Source organism: Pezoporus wallicus, unplaced genomic scaffold, assembly GCF_028554395.1.
Source record: "Pezoporus wallicus isolate ANWC-B61680 ecotype Strahan unplaced genomic scaffold, APGP_CSIRO_Pwel_v1 contig_2871, whole genome shotgun sequence".
Classification (NCBI taxonomy): Eukaryota; Metazoa; Chordata; class Aves; order Psittaciformes; family Psittacidae; genus Pezoporus; species Pezoporus wallicus.
The window spans coordinates 3,097,028-3,119,249 of NW_026640775.1; the positions used below are offsets into that span (position 1 = coordinate 3,097,028).

The 22,222-nt window shown below is 38.7% G+C and overlaps 1 protein-coding gene across 1 annotated transcript in view; it reads right to left on the bottom strand.

Moving 5' to 3' along the window:
• POLR3B (RNA polymerase III subunit B) overlaps positions 1-22,222 on the bottom strand; it is a 73,195-nt gene that overhangs the window by 8,405 nt on the left and 42,568 nt on the right. Inside the window, exons 20-26 of the mRNA XM_057420512.1 lie at positions 19,329-19,538; positions 17,302-17,460; positions 15,772-15,889; positions 14,929-15,071; positions 3,020-3,123; positions 2,020-2,186; positions 592-705 (exon numbers count right to left, since the gene is read on the bottom strand). Coding sequence (XP_057276495.1) covers positions 592-705; positions 2,020-2,186; positions 3,020-3,123; positions 14,929-15,071; positions 15,772-15,889; positions 17,302-17,460; positions 19,329-19,538 — 1,015 coding nt within the window. The remainder of the gene's footprint in view (positions 1-591; positions 706-2,019; positions 2,187-3,019; positions 3,124-14,928; positions 15,072-15,771; positions 15,890-17,301; positions 17,461-19,328; positions 19,539-22,222) is intronic.

Sequence of the window (22,222 nt, forward strand, 5' to 3'; positions counted from 1 at the left end):
TCCTAAAAGACTAGTCAAGAGGCAGCATAAATTGAACATCCACTAGCTTTCCTGAAAGTCAAATAAAGAGCCCTAGCTACGTACTATGATGCTACTGACTGGAACAAAGAATTCAAAGAAAGTAAGGGGTGGGGGAAATCACACCACCTTCATCTTTACATGTAAACACTACCTTGACTGATACCAAAGGACACTGAAATATTAAAAGAAATTTATTTCTTCTACACATAACCTGATTTTGTAAAAGTACAAATGTTAAAGAATGAAAAATAATCCTCCTCAAATACAGACAATATGAGCAATCTGACAGGAAAGGACTGCAATGTGAACTGTGATGATATTTTTCCCAACTGCCAACATAAGTCTGAGAAGCAAACTAAGTTTTGGACCACACAGAACACACCTGGACTTTCAGAGCAACTTCCTGCTACAGTTTACTGTGAGATATTTTAGTCTGTAACAGCACATTAACAGGTAGCATCATTTTGTGTCATGTATTAAAAGGTAAACAAACTTCATTTTATACCCACCAGTCAGCTGGGCACACTTCTGAATGTAAGCATGAATTTTGTGCTTAGACTGTAACGATACCTGGTGAGCACTGCTCTAGGTCCTCGAGCTCTTGCGTGCATTTTATCCAACACCATGTGCTTTAGTTTCTGGTAATACACAGGGCCAAAATAGATATATGCTTCCAAAGGCTCCCTGAAAGAATAAAAAACAAACCAAAACCAATACTCATAGTTAGCGTATACGAGGAATGTGAAACAATTTGGGAATCATGAGTCCTAGAAAAATGCATTTGGGCTTTCACGGCAATCATTCTGAACATGATGCAGTGTTATTCCAAAAGTTGCCTATGAAGAAAAGAATAAAACTTAACTAGACATTTGGAATTTGCAAACTTCCACATTGTTGTGAAATCTGCCTTCACATTTCATAACCAATAGATGAAGCATGGGAAATTTGCTTGGAAGAATATCAGTATCCTAAAGCAAAGTCTCTAAACAAGGTACTACAAAGTTGCAGTTTGGGGATGGGGGGGTTTTTAAAGCTAGATGATTTTGTTCTCCCTAGGAAACAAAATTAGTCAGATTTGTTAAAAGTTACCATGATGTGTTAACAGAAAGTCTTTCAAACACCAGGATACATAAAGTTTATGGAATATGGAGTAGGTAAGGAAAACAAAATCATGTCTCTGAAAATAAAAAAAGAAACAACATATGGAATAAGTTGGTAAGAAAAGCAATTAAAATAAAAAGTATTAAATCCCTGCCCCCTAACTTACAAAAAAGGCCTAAACTTGTTCCTTGAGAAGAAGGGGACTGGGAGGATAATAAAAATAGCAGGAAGGTAGGATTAAGATACATTTTGGAAGGGCAGGCATGTGAAGCCATATGGCCTTTTCCTGTTCCTAAACTATCTTATATTCTTTGAACTCTGTGTCTCAGAAGCCAGTCTGATCAACACAGCAGGAAGTTTGCAGATTAGAGTATTATGCCAGACTGAATCATTGTGTAATTGAAAGGAGAAAAAAAGAAAAGGAAAAAAGGAAAAAGAGCACACACAAAATATTCCCAAGAACAAACACCTGCCTCCAAACCCATATTTTACAGTACTATTAAAGTCAACATGAAAATGCTTATCAGATTCCACGTATGTATGATTTGCTGTCAACAGAAACCCGACATTTCTTACAAGCTCTCAGAAAGAAAACCCTGATTTTACCTTTTTTGTCATGCAAGTAGATTGGGAAGTTTCCATATGTACTACAAGGACCATTCGCATTACAGCCACACAAATACCAGTAATTCTTAAAATGCAGAACTACAAAATACTTCAAAGGCAAAAAAAGGAAAAAAAAAGTAGCAGACTATTCAGCACTTTCCCTCCATCTCACAGAGCTGTCTGCTAATAAGTGAAAGTTCCTGAGCTCTGGGACAGAAGATTTTTCAGATGTGTCTCAAAAGCATTTCTCCGTTTCCCTGAAACATCTAAATCTATACAGCAGATTCTTACCCAGTGATCCCAGATGTTACGTAGTCCTTCCCTAGGTAGTTATAACCATGGCGAATAAGATCCTCACACACATCCTTAACTTTACTGCCTCCAAAAGCTGTTCCATAGTGAAATCTGCCATCGAGGACCCCAGCCTTTCCTGCCAGGAGTTCAATTAACTTTCCTACCTGTGCAAAGAAAAGCAGAATTAATAGCCTGCTCACAAGTACAGGCACATTGCTGGATTGGACACAGAATAAGTTAGCCAGGCAAAGAATCTGACATGGCAGCCTGGAAGGAATGGAAGAAACCCAAGAACGAGGAGTACTCCTGCGTGAAGGGGCAAAACCAGACTCATTGCTGGGTCTGGGAAGAACCTCCAGAGTGAGGTAGCTCCATCTTTCCCAGTTGTCCACACATCCAATGTGGCTTTCTGCTGTAGGAGATCGACATGCTGCAGTACAGCAGGGGGAACAGAAAGAAAGAAGCTAATACACAAAAAAAGAACAGAGGCTGTACAAAGTAATCGATGGAGGTCCCATACAAAGGCCAGACTGTGAGGCAGTGTGACCCTGCAGCACAAGTGCAAGACTCGCAGCATTTCCAGGGAGGTGAGTGTAAGGTAGGAAGTTACACAGGTCTAAAACCATTAATGAAACTCCTCTTCAATCTTTGCTTCATGGTCTGCCCCCTCCAGCTTAATAGGCATAAGCAACAAAGAAGAGCAAGACATTTTCAAACAGAAAGGGTGCACATGAAGCATTCAGTTGCTTTCCTATCAGTCTGATACAGAAGAAAATGCAAATGATGCACAAACAGCCCACATCCCAACGCCTTTTAGAGCAGGATGTTTCAAAACATGCAAAACAGAGGGCTGAATACTTGTAGGACAGCAAGAATGTAGCCTGACTGGATAATATGCTCAGTGAAACCATGTTTCAAACTTTGTTTCTTCTGGCTGATCTATTTCACTTTCCCTCTTGGAGGACGCTGTCTCTTTAATCTTAACATAACCACTAACCGTCATACGCGATGGGAAGCCATGAGGGTTCATTATGATATCTGGACAGATTCCTGTATCGCAAAATGGCATGTCTTCCTGAGGAACAATCAGTCCACACACCCCTGCAGAAGAGAAAACATTTCAATTCACAAGCCGTGAACCACCAGCAGGGCTGATGCTCATCACCAGATTTTCTTTAGTGTTTTCCTCCTCCTCTTTCTCATGGATCACTTTTTACCCAGATTCATTACCATGACCAGTGCTCACAACCTGCAGGCTAGAAGAGAGCCCTTGCGACAGGACTGGCAAAATTAGCATACCCTTACATAATGCTCCCAGTGATTTGTGAGTTAGCAAATTAGGGCAGAAAGCTTTAGAGAACAGTTTTCAGATGCAAACTTCTGACCAGTCAGACTGAAACATCTTAAAGGAGACCCTGGTTTTAAAGCTAATGTTATAATTTCCTGCAGCAAAAAAAAAAAGAAGATATTGGGTCTCTTACAGTATTGTCTTTGGACATACAAAATCATTATTAGTTCAGATTTTGTTCTTCATATGTATCTTTGCTAAATACTGTGAATAAAAGCAAATCAAGGCAGGACTTTGACAGGGACAAAGAGGACATAAGTAGGGGAAATTAAAAAACTAAATCAATAATTATTTTTTTAGGAAAGCAAAGACTGCTTTCGATGAATGACAAAGTACAATCTGCTCCACAGACTGCTTGTATTTTGTTAGTCCCTGAACACAAACTGTACCTTTAAAAGTTTTGGAAGATTTTTTCAGTCTCCGTCAGTATTGGATGTAAAACAAACAACCCCCCCGCAAACTCTAAAACTCTACAGTAGAGATAAAACAGTAACATGAAAACTTCTTTAAAATATTCTATCATACATGCCCAAGTTCTCCTTCCACCCCTTATGACTGGTTCTATAGTGCATTTTGCAGATCAAAATACTGCAGCTATAAATGACCAAGAGACCCAGCATTCAAAATCAGGTGCTAAAATGCAGCTGCTTAAGCCTACACTCCTTTGAACCAAAGCTACTGTTTCAGTTGGACAATTTCTTCCAGAAGTCCTTAGAGCTGAAAAAGTCTGCAAGCCATTTGAGATCAGCCTGCTGCAACTGCCAGAGCATGCTTTGGGAACAGTGCTGGAGTGGAGGGGGCTCCTGGAAGACTGAGGGTGCTGCTTACATCCCTAAAAAGACATCCCCCCGAACAGCCAGTTCACAGGGGGATACTGGCGTCTGCTCAGGAGGGAGCTCCTCTTCCACTGTCCAAGCAAGACACGGATAGGTGTATGGGACAGTAGTTAATAGAATGAGAATAGTAAGTATGGGGGAAGGGAGCAGGGAAAGAAAAAGATTGGAGTGTCTGGGGCAAGGGTGTGCGTGTGTTGTATTTAGTTTTTGAACCTCTTGAAACTAATTTTCTTTGTCCTATTATGTTAAATCAGTAACATCCTTCTAACCCTGAGCTCCAAGCTGCAATCATTAGCTGAAAATGCAAAAGAAGAAAACCAAAACCAAGGCAACTCACTATCTCTTGTGCACAGTTTTTTTTTTGTCCTAAAATTGTATCCATAAATACTTTATTATGTATGTATTATGGCAGGTACATTTTGATTTATTCCCATTTACTTCTAAGAAAGCATCGCTTGCATCTGGACTTCATGGCACCTGTAAGCCAAAACTTAAATCTTAGCTAACTTAAAATTACTTTAGGCTCTGAAAACCTTTTATATGCCAAGCTGGTTCCCATAGCAGACAGCCACTGTGTTGTTTGTTTTGTGTGAAAGTGAATGATAAAAGATCCATGAAATCGACACAGAAAGGCAGAACAGCAGAAAGAACTGAGGGCTCTCCATCATAGCGGCTTCTACCCTCCGCTGACTTGTGTAACAATGGGACCTACACACCCAACTGCAGATCTAACACAGCTGTGCATTTCATTAGATGAAGAGCACTAGTGACACAAGTAAATAATTAACTTATTCTGGTCCGCTGACTGTGGTTATGAGACCAGTCATAGCTGACAGATTTTAATACAAGTTAACACAAAGACAGCATAATGAGCTTAGAAGTTAAAAACAAAATATTTAGACAGAAACCAGCAATGTGAAGCTCACTTGGCCATTTATAAAGTTTCTATTTTACAGTGGGGTGGCGGGGCAGAAAAAAGAAACAAAAAGAGAAAGCTATAAAACCTCAATTCTCAGCTTCTGTATTTTAAGAAGTTGCTGAGTTTATAACAGATCTATAGCATGCCCAAGCGTATTCAGAGAACAGGACAGAGGGAAGTTTCTTCCTCCCCTATATTTTAAGAAAGTTCATTTTTTCTCATAAAAAATTGTTAAAAAAGCTGACAGTCTTCAGACAAAGCTACTTATAAAGGCAAGTAACTGCAATTAATTTTAAAATGAAAACCTGATTTTCTTTTTGCAGTCATTTGCCTTCAGAAGCTCTTTAAGAGACTAACGCTTTCAGGTCTGCACTGTAAATTCCAAGTTTCCTACTCTTTTTTATCCCATATCAATGAGCCAGGATTTGCAGCAGGGCAGTAAAAGGCAAACTCAGCAGTTCTACATTGCCAAGCAGCTGCAAAAAAGTGATCAAGTGAATTAATCCATATAAGTGGCATTATCACTTGCAACTGGCTAATGAAATAGTGAAAGAAAAAAGAAGAGGCAGGATTTAAGAGTCTCAAGTTCCGAATGTTGCCCTGTCCAAGCATGAACTGCATTTCACAAATGAGCTGCCCAAGTACTCCTCACACAATATTCATAAATAGGACGCACTCAAACTAACAGGTAACTTTGCTCTGTGGCGCTTACTACAGGTTATAAAGATTTCCTAATTACTATTGATTTAGACATCACATGAAAATTGATCTCCAGCATTCATACAGGACATACAAAATAATTTGGTTTCATTCACTTCCGTTCCCCTCACAATTTTACATGCTGAAATTTAGCAATACAATTTAGACTACATGCTATACTGGATTGGGCCTGAATCTGCTCTCACCTATAGCTCTGGGGTTTTCATCTATGACCAGAACCAAACATTAAGAAAAAGCTGTAGGCAATACAAGAAACAATTCTATTTTTTTTAATATGGACTAACAAGAGGATTGTATGCTTGAGCAAGAAAGCACCAGCAGTTTGCTACATTTATTTCTTTTCAACTGAAAAACAAACTAAATTCTAGAAAAAAAACTTTTGCATATCAGTTTCATAGCATTACCTTAGAGGGAAAATCACTGAGAAGGCTAACAAATTCTTTTAAAATAGCCCTCCAAAAAATATTTATTAATAAGTGTGGCAGTTTACAGCAAGGATAACGTTTTAAATTAGGATAAACTTAAATTCGACATCTACAGTGGCTTAACATGCAAGTATCAAACAGCCATAGGCAGTGTTTTTCAATGCTATTGTATGCCAGCCAATAAATGACAGCCCTCTGACTATGCCTGATGGCCCCCATCTTCACACCCGCTATCCCAACAGCATCTCATCACCCATGTACCTCCTCAGAGCACAGCAAATCCCCTCACCCCTGTACTCTAGTCCTTCGAGACTTTCTTTTTCTAATCAGGAGAAATTCAGGTTTCCAGAATTGGTGTATCTCTTACGTGGTTGCTTTTACCGTTTGCTGACAAACAGGAACATACCCAGACTCGTAAAACAGCAGTTCAGCAACGAGGGGGAAGGGGGGCGGCAGAGAGGGGGCAGGGACAAAACGCGACAGTATGGGAAAGTTTTTCACAGGGCTACGGTAAGATGCCTTCTATACACACACATGCCAAAAGAAAAAAAAATCATCAAATAAGTCAAAACAACCTAATATAGAAAACTAATTACTACCAGCAGGAGGGACATTAGAGAGCAAAGGAGACAAAGTGAATAGAGGCAGCGGTAATACCAATTTCTATCAGCAAGATAAAAAGAAGCGCATTACTAAATGTGCTTGTTTACTTCTTCTGATGATACGGTGGTAAAAGAGCTAAAACTAACTTGAAAGGCATGTATTTTAGACTTACCAGATTTGCCAGACTTTGGAAATACTCTTGACAAGGAAACTACATCATGTAATTAGTTGTGCTAGTAACACAACTAACTCAGTGCTGTATATTATGGGCAAGTGACAAGCAGATTTGCAAACATCCGTAAGGCTAAACAAAAATGTACATCTGCTTCCAAACTCTCTAATTACATACTGTGTTGGCTAACTAAGCATAAAACAAGTCCAGAAGAAAAAAGTACTGCATCACATAAGCTTTGTTCATTATTGAATCATTCACTGATCTATCATATCACTTGCTACATCCCATTTGACATAAGAGGTAAAGAACAGAATTAAAATTAACAGATAAATAATGCATAAGTAAACTTGATTAGTTTTCTTATTAAAAACATCACTCTAAATGAGAGGAGGTGCTAGAAGACAATACAGTTTGTACACTGCTTTCCCATGAGCTGCTGAATGGTCTGATGTGATAAATTTGCATAGTCTGAAGCACACAAAGAGCTGATTAATTGAAACCCTTACAATGCTTCTGGAAGCAGCTATTGTAAAACAATAACCATAGGAACTTTACAAAATACACATGGCTGAATGAGTCAAGAGCTTAATAAAATGTGTGTTCGGGATACACTATTTGGAAACAGAATTAGAGATTTTTATTCTGTGCCATAAAATGCTAAATCACCCTAATTTCAGAGGTTCAGTTGAGGATTTACTGAAAAGGTCATAAGGTTACCTGTTTGCTGCTCAAGATAAAAAAATGCTGTGATTTTCTTAGAGACAGCAAGCTAAGCAGCAGGTTTGTTAAAAATAAAGAAAAAACAGTGGTAGGAGAAGTTTTAACGGCATTCTGACACCTCCGTTTCTCATATTCAACTCTCATATTCAACTTCTGAAGATAAAAACAAGGTAAGAAAATCCTACCTTTCCTGATGCCTAATAACTACTAATCATCCCACATTCCCACAGTCGATAACAGCAAATTCTTTCTAATGCCACTTGAACCATTTAATTCCTATAAATCCACTGATGATTAAAGTGCTAAATCTGACTTGTAACATGGGGGAAAAATGACACAAGTAGCCTTTTAAAACTAACATCTTACAAGTTCTGCTATATGTACCGTACAACTGCCCATTTAAAGGAGAAAGAGAAGCTGTTCTCAGCTATGAAGTTAGGCAAGCAGAAGGCAGATTCTGAAACTAGAAAACATTTTAAAACTAAGCAAGGTCAGCCTTCAGTAGATAAGTGGAACTGTCATGAAGTTTATGTAGTTGACAATGCTGTGAATGGATTTTGTTTTGACACTAAGGAACATGGTTCATTTAGGAAAACAAAGGCCATCTTTCATGAATTTAAACTTGTTTCCTTGTCCTTAGAGTTGTTTAAGTGCAGATACTTCAGAAAGGTTTAATCCTTTATCTTAGATCTTCAGCTATTAAAAAGCTTCTGTTTGCCAGTTCAAACAATCTCTTGCTTAAATACAGTTTTTCCACTCCTCAGGAATACTGTTCAGTATTGCTGCTTAGTTCTGTGATCTACAGGACCTTTGTTGGAGGTGTTAATCCTTTTTCACATGAGAGACTGAGAAATGTTCTTTCAGAGAAGTGTTATATTGCTTTTTTTCACATCAAAGGAGCCCAACTTCTTCCTCATTGTGACTTGTAGCAAAGCAAGAGGAAATCTGGAAATATAATAATTTAGTTTGTATGGAACTCAGATGAAACTTCTTTAGCTTAGCAATCCTTTAGCCTTCTGTGCTTTGAAAAGTGACTTTGCTTGAAGAATGCAAGATTAAAAAACCAAAATAATTAACAAAAAAAAGAAGTTTCTTTATCCTTCTGGAAAATATATGATGCAATATAGTTAAAACAAAGTCCTACAGCTCAGGATAAATCCTCCCTGGTAGGTAGATGTTTATGAGACAGTAGAAGCTTAAGGGCTTTGTAGACTAAAGAGACAGACTCAGTCCCAAAGATCTTACTGCAATATCCAGTTTGAAGATGAATACTGAAATAGAGCAAAATGTTTGCATTTCAGAACACAACATGATGGCCTCATTCACTTCTACCCATATACGCCTCTGCTGTCAGGTCTTGATGGAAAGGCTAGCCTTTTGCTAGAAATGTACTCAAAACACAGACTTGCATGAAAAGAGGGTGTGGTGGACAGGCCAGAAGTGGTGACCCTTACCAATACCATGTTGACATGTGAGAGGACACAAAGACAGCAATTACATAGGCAGTGGCATAGGTCTGTATTATTAGAAGCCTACAAAATCTGCCTACATATTTAATGAAAGGCTCTTCTGTAACAAAAAGCTAAAGCTTGTTTGCGAGACTTAATCTGTTGTATTCCAGACACTTTCCAATTCTCTTACTCCTCTCACTTCTGCCCAAGGAACACGTACAAATCAATTTGGCATAGATGGAAAAACTTCCGAAAAAATCTGAGAAATGTGGTTTGTGCAATCTCTTATTTTGCACATATTTGATTAATTAACTTTAAAACCACAATTCTCTGAAATCAAATCTCATCTTCATGTATTCCACCTAGAACACAAAAATGTTTCACAGAGAAGACTGATAACACAGAGAAATAAGCTTTCTCTCCTTCTCACTGAATCAAAGTACTTGTTAGTTTAAGCTTATCATAGGTTTAAATGCCCCTATGATGCGCTTAAAGCTAACACAAATTAAACTTGAAGTGGTAATCACCTGCATTCAGAGATGAGAGAACAAATTCAGGCTAATTAAAAATTCTCTCAATGGAAAAGGTTAAACTGTTAGTATAATGATTTCTCTTTCACAATTGTTTATATGCCTTTGTTACGACTGATCCTTCCCCGATTTGACGCCAGAGAAGGATGATACCAGCTGTGTTTTTAAACAGCTAGCAAAGAAGATTTTCCCTTTCCTTTTCATGCCTTTTCTCCAGTTCTATCATTGCCTGTAATCTAAGATTAATTTCAGTATCTGTTTTCCTGCTGTATACTGAAGTTGCAAAACAGGGAATGCCACTGTTCTTGTCAATAGTTGTGGGTTTTTTTCCCATGGTATCTAACACATGCATCTTCACTAAGCATATTTCTCCTTTCTCCCATTTATTATAACATCTGTTCCCACAATGTCCTACAAGCCATCAAACTGAGAGGCTTACTACCAGGACGGCCATGTATCCTAGTACAGTGTAATAATTTAGAATATGATCCCTCCCACAATCACAAGATTACTACAGATTGATGTGCAGGACAGCTAACAAGCACATGCCCACGAACTCTGTAATACAACTGTCGCAATGTTCCCACTCATATCACAGAATGACTTGGCTTGGAAAGGACCTTAAAACTCATCCAGTTCCAACCCCCTGCCACGGCCAGGGACACCTTCCACTAGACCAGGTTGCTCAAAGCCCCATCCAACTTGGCCTTGAACACTTCCAGGGATCAGGCAGCCACAATTTCTGTGGGCAACCTGTGCCAGTGTCTCACCACCCTCACAGTAAAGAACTTCCTACTATCTATTCTAAATCTCCCCTCTGTCAGGTTAAAGCCATTCCCCTTTGTCCTGTCACTACATGCCCTTGTAAAATGTCCCTCTCTAGATTTCTTGTGGGTCCTCTTTAGGTACTGGAAGGCTGCTGTAAGGTCTCCCTGGAGCCTTCTCCAGGCTGAACAACACCAACTCTGTCTCCAAAACCAAGCTGAAAGGGACCTTTGTTATTTTGATATTCTGGCTTGTTATTATAGGTCTAAAGTAGAAATACCTAGGGGATCTAACCTGATGAAATGTAAAGCATTATTATGGGCACCTTCAAGTTCCCTACAGCATTTAGGTTGTTCTTTTTCATTGCTATGGGATTTCCAAAAGTATTTTATATTTTGGGGGAAAAAAATTAGTCTTTATAGCTTTGGGGATATTAAAGAAAATACCACCAGATTCCAGTAGAGTGCACATTAGTTATTTCTGCATTTGACCATGAGTATCAGGGTTTGATGAGTAGAAAAGGACCCATGTCTGTCCATCAAGGCCTCTAAAATGAGCTTGCTGTGGGCAGTGAGATGCTTTATCTGCGTTTAGTGTTATAGAAGGCCCTCTATTCCCTGAAGCCATAATGCAGCCTGTCTGATACAACTCTCCTTTTTCTGTCATTTTTTCACTTCCACCTTTTCCCCTCTGCTAGTTGTAGGTTTGTGGAAGCCCCCTTTTCTTAATTTTTGGACAGGTATGAAAATCAGCTCCATTTAAATCCTGTTCAAATATTTCAATAGGTGCACATCAATAGCCCAAACAAGGAGAAAAATCTTACCTACTTAAATATTTCATGCAAATGTCCATAAATATTTATCATGATTAACGAAGCAGCTTCTTTATAACAATTTGTAGGCTTTTTTTTTTTTTTAATTCTAGTCAGAAAATGTCCTGCAAAGTAGTGATCATATTGTTATATAATAACTTGCAGCTAAAACACCACATGCCATCTATGAGGAGAAAGGACTAACTACACAAAGCTCAAAATATAGGAGGAAATGGGCTTTGCTCCAGAAAGCGGTCATAGGCTTGAAAGTACTGCACATCTTCATCGTGCATGAGATTAAAAAATTATATGAAAGAGACTACATGAAACCTTCCTGAAGGAGAATCTTCCTGGAGAGAAGGAAGGAATGAGGCACTTAACGCATTCCAACTGCTCAACTCTGTTTGCCTCTGAAGCTAATGATCTTCCTCTTCACTTACTGAAACCACCCTATGTGGCTGGTAGGGCAAGAACTAAATTGGATTTTAAAAGAAAGATCAAGAATGTACTGCTGCTTCTTTCCTTTTTTGAAGCCTTCAACAGGTACTTGTTTCCAAATCACTCAGGGACCCTGTGAAAATCACTTCCTATTTTTAGATCAAAAGCCATCAGGAAAAATGTTTCAATGCTTACCAGAAGAGTTTCTATTTCTTGATGACAGCAGAATCAATGCAAGAACTTCTTTTACTTCTTTTCAAGAACCAGTTCTATGGGTTTATGGAAAGACACTGTGGAAGAGTGATCTTGGGAAGAGCTGGGTGTACTGAGAAAGCCTGCATTGACTGTTTGATTTGACTGATGGCTTGGCTTCGCAAGTGAAGGTTTGGAAAGGGCTTTACCCACACTCACTACAAGCACGATGACCAAGGGCATGTGGGATATGCAAATCTGTTTGGAAAAAAGGCTGCTTAAGTAATCAGGAAGTTTCCGACCAGGACTGTCATCTCCTGGGGCAATCCTGAGTGACCCATCTGCTGGTCCACCTGCATGCAAGGCTGGATCTGCAGCTTCCCATGCACCTTTGTCACCTACCGTTTCGACCGTTGCCTGTCCATACAGACAAGCGAGAGTAAGCCCTTCCAGCCTGTGCACTGGATTTTTCAGATGAGGCGCAGCTTGTGCAGAACTGGCCCCACCATTTACACCTGAGGTTTAACTGCCACAGCCTAGCGAGCTAGGACGGTGACAGCAAAGTCCTCAGGTCGTAGGCTTTGTAAGAGTGTCCTTCTCCTAGATGGAAGACCTAACACGGCTAGAAGAGCTCCATCTGCCCAGGTTTGAAGTTAGGAGTTTTCCTTCTCCTGTGAGGATGGTTTGTCTTCGATAATGAAGATTCAGGAAGGGCTTTACCCATGCATTCTGAACAAGACTGTCATCTCCTGGGTTAATCTCAAGCAACCAATGACGCAACAGCACAACATCAAACGTCTAGGCGGGATTCTGACTGTACTCTACAGAAAACACGCAAACTTGAGGCAACATCTGGTAACAGCTGACATTATGTTCAACTACTGCGTTTTGTACCTATTTCACCTCCTTTGACTGATGGCTTGCTCTAGGTAGATGTCCTGATCACCAAACCTAGAGACTACAGAAATAAGGATTACTATGATCTGCATCTCATGACAGGGATGTGGTCTTTCACTTTGGTTACACCTGGCCACCTGATTGCCACTGATGCTTATATATTTCCATAGCCCCAGAAAGTCATAAAGGACCTTAAGTTTGACTTCAGGCTACACATGTGAGTAAAGAAGTAAACAGTGGCATAGAGCATTATAAAAATTACCTCTTACTTGTGCCTTGGGTCCATTTGGAAGCAACCACTTTTCATACCTCTTCCAGTCACACAGGCAGTGAATATGCTGAAGATGATCCTGTTCAAGCTTCATGTAAGAGAGCTTTAAAGCTGGATACTATCTCTGTTCTGATGACATCTGTTGTAGTTTCATCTGTTTTCACTGGCTTATATCTACATATGGATGTTGTGCAAGTACCAGCTCTCTGCTGACTCACTTCAGGCATACCTGCCTACAGAGTTCTCTGGTCCACTCCAAGAATACAGGATGTGAATTAGCACAAGGTCAAACCCAACATGATACCGGGACTAGAGTGGGACCACATCAGAAATTGCTGAAAGGGATGCTTTTGGAAGCCCCTCATAACAAAAAGCATTCTTTCTTCCATGTGTCTTCTGACAAAGAGAACGCTGCTCACAAAAGGCCAGTTTGTTTACAAGACATCCCTTAGCTACTACTGTAATTTGTTGTATTACGGCAAAATTCATTGACTACAACTAGTTTTAAATATTAGTGTTTCAAATCTAAATAGTGTCCTCTGTTAGTTCCCTCCCTCTGGTCTCCACAGAGACCTAGCAGATACTTGTTACCAGATGTTAAGAGGCTGGTATGCTTTACACTCAATGCTCTGCTTTCAGTTCCTCAGAAATCAAAGCAATGAAGTAAGAATTCTTTTGCTTCAGTAATTATTAAAACAGTATCACATTTGCCCGGCAACAGAAAAGGAGTGCATGTGCTGCAATGGAAAGGATTTGGTAATATCAATCTTTTTGCTTCCCTACCACATATTAAAGAGTCTGAGCAATGTTCTCACACCAAAAATACCTAAAAATGTCATAAGATTGTAACATGCAGGTAATAGGCTTAGCACAGCACAAAGTGAGGCAGAACCTGTATTTTCCAAGTGTACAGACAGATTAAAAGATGTCTCAACCTGTCCCCCATTGAGGCCAATAGGATCAAAACACTTTTAAGTCACAGTCAGACTGTTTTCAGACTTCTTCCTTAACACCCTTCCCACACCACCAAGTCCTTCAAGATTCAGAGAGCATGGTATAAGTCATGGGTTTTTTGCCATCAAGGTCAAAGGGAAGCCACTGCTTTTTTCAACAGATACAGAAACAGGTTCCTGATTTTCATCTTACTATTAACACTAGAGGGCTACCTGCCACCTTCCTAGTAGTTACCCACTTTCAGTTCTCACTTTGAAGATCCAGAGGTGCCACAAATCATGTCCCAGGTGTATTTTTAAAAGCATTTCCCCCTTTTTCCTGTCTCTGCTGGTGCACTCATAATCGATTCCTGATTTGCTTCCCTCTTACACCACAGCTCTGAGCCATCTATCTGCAGGCTCATCTTTAAAGAAATACGTCTGTGCAGATGACTTGCAGACATCCCACTCTATCTCTGGTCTTTTCTGTCCATTGAAAATAAGCCCTTCCACTCCTTCCTCCAATCTCTCTTGATAGCCCATTGACAAACCTATCACCTAAACCCAAATTCACACTTTGGGGAAAAAAAAAGACAACAAAACCAACAACCAAACCTCAAAACCCTGATTTTGCTTAAAATGGGCAACTACTGTATTTTCCAGATTCGTAAGTCAGAGAGTTGTGAACCAATTCCTCTCCTTGGTTCCAGAAACATCACTGCTAAATTAGATGAACTTAACAAAAAAAGGGATATGGTCTACTACTGCATTCATAAAAGATCTGAGCAGATCAATGGAAACATGCATGTTGGTATTATGCATGTATAGCAGGCATATCCAACATGCATTTTTTTTATTAAATGTATAGCTTACCTTTCTGCCCATGACGACTGCTAAATTTATCTCCAATTTCTGGACGTCTAGTTTGCCTCAACAACATTTTGATCAAGAAAGCGTCCTCTGCATTTGATGAAATCATTACTTTTTCAATATAAGAATCAGTTGCACCTTTGTAGCTAGTACAAGAAGAAAAAAGACAAGTTTTACATCTATGAACCAAACACAAGTTACAATCAAGCATCTGTGTTTTGGAAGCTTCTGGCCAAACTGTAGTCTTCATGGAACTTAGATATGGGAAGCCAATGAAACAAAGATTATATAAAGTTCCAGAGTACAGTATGTTTCTGTAAAAGGCTTAAGAGATACAACAGAAAGGGAGAATTAAGCTGAACATGTAAAGAACAAAGTATATTTTTTTGTCACGTGGGCTCTTCTTTATGGAAAAAAGCTTCCTGGTATATTGCAAATGTATATTCCTAGTATATCGCCCCAGTTAAACTAGCAAAAGCCAAACACAGAGTTACAGTTGACAAGGGAGTTTAAGGAAAATACCATCAGTATTTAAGAACAAAATTATGGTATAATATCCCGACTGAAACTATGCACCAGGTACAGGTGTGGAAATGAACCAAGGGTAGAACACATTACGAGGAACCAACAGAGATGAACCCTAGAGTCTGAGATGCAGAGATTTTTGGGAGGAAAAAAAAAAGAAAAAGAGGCAGATATCACAGAGCAGGAAGGAAACTATTCTGGTATTTGCTTTTTTCTGTATATTGCAAAATATATTCCTTTGACTTTTCTAGAATTTAATATTTTCTCAGATACCTTTCCTCCAAGTACCTTCCCCAAGTACAAAGTTATGAAGCAACATACGTTACTGGCACATCTTTGTATTGTGGCTGCTGAGGCACTCCACTTCCTTCCAGGGGCGTCTGGGTCACAGTTGGCATAGATTTGTTCACAAGGACTTGCTTATTTTCTACTTTCTCACCTATAAAGAACAAAGGAAAAAAGCACCATGAAAACATATCTGGCTACCTATGTTGGAAATACATTTTAAGCTTCATAAAAAAGGTAACCTGGACTAACTGAGAGGAACATATCCAGGAAGTTTGCCATGTTATTTTATTGACTATTATATGGTAAGGGAATCATTACACCAGGTTGGTTTTTTTTTGTAACCAAAACAGAATAGATACATACTGGTGCCCTATGAGAACAGCTATACAACATACCCTGGGTCTAAAGCATACACAAAAGCATCTGAAGTCATTTGCTGTAATTACGAAGAAAATTAACAAGCAAGACCAACTGGCAAATTTTAGAAATTCACACCTGTATTCGGGACATCACATCATTTCCACAATGAGTTATGTAAGACTACTTCCAGCCTCTCCTTGCACTTACTTTTTTCTATTGCTTCTGGGTCTCATATATCAGCTGTTTTCCTTTCTATTCCCTTATCCTGCCCTTCACATAGAAAACCAGACCAGTAGCATGCCCAGTGATACAAATGCACATCAAATACTTGCCTCCAACCTCCTCCACAAAATTACACTGAACTTCAGCCTATGTCTCTTTTCTGTCCACATGAACTGTTTCACAGAGGTTTTTTAACTCCACACTGAGAACAGTGTCCTAATACTCCAGGAGATTCTTGCCTGTTTTTCTTTAACTAACTCTGAAAGCTCCATGGTGATGTGTAAAAGAGCAAAAGTGACCCAGTTGTGTTGCTATAATGGAACTAAGTTTAGTGCTTTTTACAGCACCTTTCTTACTAAATCTTGGCAGATCTGTTAAGCCATTCCCTAATTGAAGGATGATAGTATGAGAGGATTCTGTCTCAAATTTATTTCCATTGGAAACTCATACACTTATCCTCATAACTAAATGTATTTGTATTTATTTTCTTTTCTTTCTCCAAACATATTGCTGAAGTGTTAAAAACACAAGGTTTTACTTCCTCAAACAACTGCACTAACTGACAGCAAGGCAGGAGATTTTGACACGCAAAATCGAAGTAATAAGGAATTTATCCTTAAAAAGCTACAACAGAACATATGAAAGACAACAGTAAAAAACTACAGTATCAAAAGTTTGCCAGTTCAGGAACAGAAGAGGAATAAAAGTTCTAACGCTTCAATAGATTCACACTGTTTAAGACTCACTCTTCTACTTAAAGTTTCCTAAATATAAAGCACAAAATCCCGCAGTGACTGGTACCCTGCTGCTTTCAGAAACTAACATTTTTTAATTTTCCATTACATTACCATCACCTTCAAGAAAAAAATAACAAACTTATTACACCAAGTATAAAACAAGGTGCACAAGAATTATGAAGAGAACATTACCTTCTACCTCAGATTATGAACATGCTATGATCGAACATGTAGTCTGACATACCTGGGGAGCAGATACCATCAGCATCTAAAATTTCATGGCGCCAGATTGGTTTACGGGTAGCTGCATCCAGCATCGGACCCATGACTTTATCAAATGTCTGGTTTGTATAGCGCTTCAGTGTACACTTGGCATTCTTATATACAAGACACCTTCCAAAACCTAAAATGCAACACGAACTCATCTGCTTAGGAGTTCAAAGATTCTTTATTAACACATTATTAGAATAAACCAAGAATGCTGATCTACCTGCTGAGTGACAGAACATAAATAATTTTATTAATCAGATTATTCATTGTCTTGGATATGTATAACATTGTACATGGACACTTAGTAGCTCACAATTTAAAAATCGGATCATGCATGCTATTTTTTTTAGACATTGGACTACAGTCCAATTTTGAAGTTGTGCTAATCCACTTCTATACCTCTGCACGCACACACAAACACACACATCATTTCTCTTACCTTTGGTGGTTTCACAGAGAGACATAACATAGGAGAGAAGACTGTGACAGGATGAGAACAGCACCTCTTCCTCTCAGAAGTTCTAAGAAACCTGTACTTTTACTCATGTTTATGGCTCACACAAGCTAGCCTACCAGGGAAGTATTGATTGTTTCATATATAATCACCCTGTTGCTCACTTTTTTTCCCATCTGAAAGAATTCTGAGTTATATATATTGTTATAAAATAGGTTTGTTTTGGGTTTTAGATGAGAAAAGTAGCGCCTCTGGAATTTCTCTCCAAGTACAGCAACTACCCACAACACTAAACACTTTCATCACATTTAGAATTACAGCAGCCAAAAGAAAGGCTTTCTAATCATCCTACATTATTTTAGTTCATTTGGAATATCATTGCAGCCACATACAGTACATCTACATCTTTAGATTATGTCAAGTAACTCCTGACAAGCACCACAGCTCTCCCTGTAAATGTTACCAGTCTACCAGAAAAGAAAACATTCTGTTTTAAATCATGCCTGCTGTTGTTTTAGAAAAGGAGGCATAAATTAAATGCGGCAGACATTAATGCCAAAGATACATGTCTAGGAATACTATTATTGCTGCCTAGCAACGAGGAGGAAAGGAGTGTAGGGGGAATGAAGTGATGGAAGAATCTGATATTGGCCACCCGAAACTAAAACCAATTTGATCACACTGTACTATGTCTTCTCTCAAGGGAATTCATTTAGAAAAGAGAGAGAGACAAAGTTTTACACCAACTCGCCTCCAACCCTCAGCAGCATTAATACAAAGCACTGAAGAACTGTGGAGAGAGCGAGACAGGCACAAGCATTGGTTTCACTTAGTTACCTTATATTTGGTGCTTACATACTTTTACTTAAGCTACACAGCACTGCAGAGATTATTTTAAGGAGGCAGGTCACTGGTTTATCTCTCAATAAATACTAAATTATTTCACTTTAGGAAAACACTGTTATTTTCTCTCAGAAAGCAGGCAATACTCCTATTTTTCCCTCAGAGCATAAGCTGACAATGACACAAACTGCCACACGTTCCATTCCTTTCCCAAATACTTTCAGAAGTCTAATTTCATCTACTGCTTTTTCTACTAGTGAAAATAATGAGACACCTCCTCTGTTAGTAATGAGCAGAAGTAATGAGCGGTTCAGGTAACCATCTATAAAGCAAGCCCAACATAACAGATTAAATAATAACTCCCATTTTTTGTAAACAAAATACTTATTTAAAAAGGGCCATTTACGGTTTCTTATTTGAGGTTGAAAGTTAGCCATTTTTTCTTATAATATCCATAGTCAGAAATATATTCCCATGCTGGCAACTTCACCACACTATTGCAAGTGTTGAATTACAACCACTATTCATGCAGAAAACAAACAAAAGCATACAAAGCAGTTTTGGAATTTGATTTCTTAATTGGAGATGTACTACTCTTAACTGCAATAAGAATTATTCTAGGATAACACCAGGAGACAAGAAGTTTATGAAAATATGTACTAAAACACACGCTAGAGAAGTGGGACAGAATGGACAGTTCTTACCTCTGTCCAAAGAGGCCTTGTTTAAGACAAGAGCATCTTCAATATCATAACCACTGTAGCTCATCACAGCAACTGTGGCATTCTGTCCAGCAGGCAGTTTCTCAAAATCTATCAGTTCTATTGTTTTTGTTTTTACCATTGGCCTTTGAGGATAGGCTAGAAGGTACATGAGAGTATCTATCCTGTTTCTTTGATTGTATCCAATTGTACCTGTATGTAAATGAAAAACAAAACTGTGTGAACAAACTGAGTTACCTAGAAATGTTTTGGCTTAAAAAATTACCAAGATATAAATTAACTAGACCCACAAACTGAGGAATTCAATCTAATAATAGAAATTCTTAAGGAAAAAAAGGTAGAAAACTGTGAAAGAACTAGAACTACTTTATATTACTATACTTAAATAAAGATGTAAGTGGCTTCTTCATTTACGCTTCCAGGAAGAATTACTTATTTTTTCTTAAATACAGAAAACCTAAGCATCAAGACAAAAAGAGCAACAACAAAAGAAATCAAAGTCAGGTCCTCTACAACTGAATGCAAATAAGAACTTTTTAAAAATCATGACACTGACTAAAACTGCAAGCATGAAGTTTTATTCATATTGTTCTAATAGCCATAGGGTTTTCTCTGTAGAGCTGAACTTGATTCCATAGACCTGATCCAAACTTTCATAAGAATCAATAGAAAGACTCCCATCGAGCTCAAGAGGAACTGTGGATCAAGCTCTGTGTCTTCCACATCATATTTCCTTCCTTTTCTGGGCAATAATTAGTTCAACAGCAGCCTGTGTTAGAATGTCACAAAGCACGAACAAAGCATACAGTTAACAGCAGCCAAGACTGATTTACTTTCTGAAATTAGAGACGACATTGCGAGAAAGACTACAGTAGAAGTTCACTCACAATATATTTGTCTTTTTACATGAAATTAATTTTAAATTTATGGTTCAGAACTCAATCCTTTGTATAGACCTCCCAGCTTGAGACTGAAATTTTTGGCCCTGTCCCATCAAACTGCCAAAGTGTCTTCTGAAATCTGAGGAAAAAATAATTAACACCCAGCAGGGAAACATAAACCGTTGTGTAGCAGAACAAAAGTTAAGGCAATCGTATGTTATTAGAGTTTGCTGTACCAGGACTATGCTATGTCTCTAAGTAATTAAGAAATTATAGCCTGAAAAGTTAAAGTTTTAGAGCTTTAAGTGCTAAATATTCTGCAGTGCCTGTGCTTAGAAGGCAAGTCTTTCAAAACTTTTTCATTTTCTCCTGCAATTTCAGAGGCTGGCTGCTTTCAAGGAAAAGTGAAAACAGCCAGTGTATAATGAGGACTTCACATAGCCAGAATATAGTACAAGTGAACACAAACCTGCTTAGGGGAGGGCAGCTTCATGTTTTAGATGCATACACTTGCAATTTCCGATTTCCTGCATTTAAGTAAAATGTCTAGAAAAACATTTCTAAAACCAGGCAGCATCATGAGTATTCCAAAGACCTATCCCGTCCTTGGCACTAAGCTCTCTTTCCTAAGCCACCCCAGGTCTGAGGGCAGGTTTAGATTAGACATTAGGAAGAAGTTCTTCACTATGAGGGTGCTGAGGTGCTGGCACAGGTTGCCCAGAGAAGCTGTGGCTGCCCTATCCCTGGCAGTGTTCAAGGCCAGGCTGGATGGGGCTTGAAGTAACCTGGTCTAGTGGAAGGTGTTCCCTGACTGTGGCAGGCGGATGAAACTGGATGAGCTTTAAGGCAACCCAAACCATTCTATGATTCTGTGATGATTTCAAAGGACAATAATGAGGAGATAGCTCAACAGATACTGTCTGAAAATAAATTGTTATAATTGACTCTTGTACACTTGTACTTGTCTTGGTTCTAGAAAATGGATTTGAAGCCACAGGCACAGCATTTTCAAATGGCAAGGAAGATTTGGTACAGCTGATGGGCTTCACTTGTCTCTCACTTTGAGTAGCTGCCTTTCTGTCTTTTTTTTTTTTTTTTTAGAATTGAATTCATCATCTCTGAGCAGTATTTTCTGTGTCCCATGAGAAACAAGCTCATAGGGCCTGGATTCATCAACACTGAAAAGCTTCCCAGTCACTACTCTCAAGGTCCACCGTCTGAGAGCCCTATTACTTCTGATATTCTCTTAGCCCAAGTATTACACACAGTTTTCATTCCACTTTGATTTAAAAAAAAAAACAAAAACAACAAAAAACCCTTGGTTTTCCTACTACACAGGTAGGAAAATTCCAAATGAAAACCTAAAGGTTTAGACCATTTTTCCCTCTGCACCTAAGATGAATAAACTGAGTGCTTTCAGGATAGATTTTCTGCGTAAAGCTCGTCTTCAAAGTTTCATGGACAGGTACATTTTCCTGTTGTTGAGAGAAATCTTCTCCCAAGAAAGCCATGTCAACTTTCACTTTTTAAATGCTTGCAAATGTTTTTCTTCTCTGAGATGCTTATATGCTGTTACCTGCTATGGTTCACTGGTTAGGGATGTTAAGATGCAACAATGTCCACAGCACCTGATCATAGCTAAACTTGTCTTATGCCCCAGTAAAAATCTGTGGAAATCCCCTATGTATCAATGATTACAGCTGATGCTTTTACATATTTCAGGCAATGCAAATTATTTCTCTCTCAGAGCTCCATGTGTTTCAAAGTTGGTGTTTTGTAATCAGAGGTTCAGATGAGTCTAACAGAACTATTACTGTTTGTATCAGACGAGGAGCCATGAGGAACCGAAATCACTGAGATTTTGAGCCTCAATAATAAATTGTATTTGGTCAAGTCTTCAGGAGTTGAATGCTGTATCATATCAAATGGAAAACATATACATTCATACAAGTGATGGATACCCTAGCAGGAAAGAAGCCAGTTAGAGAATGATTC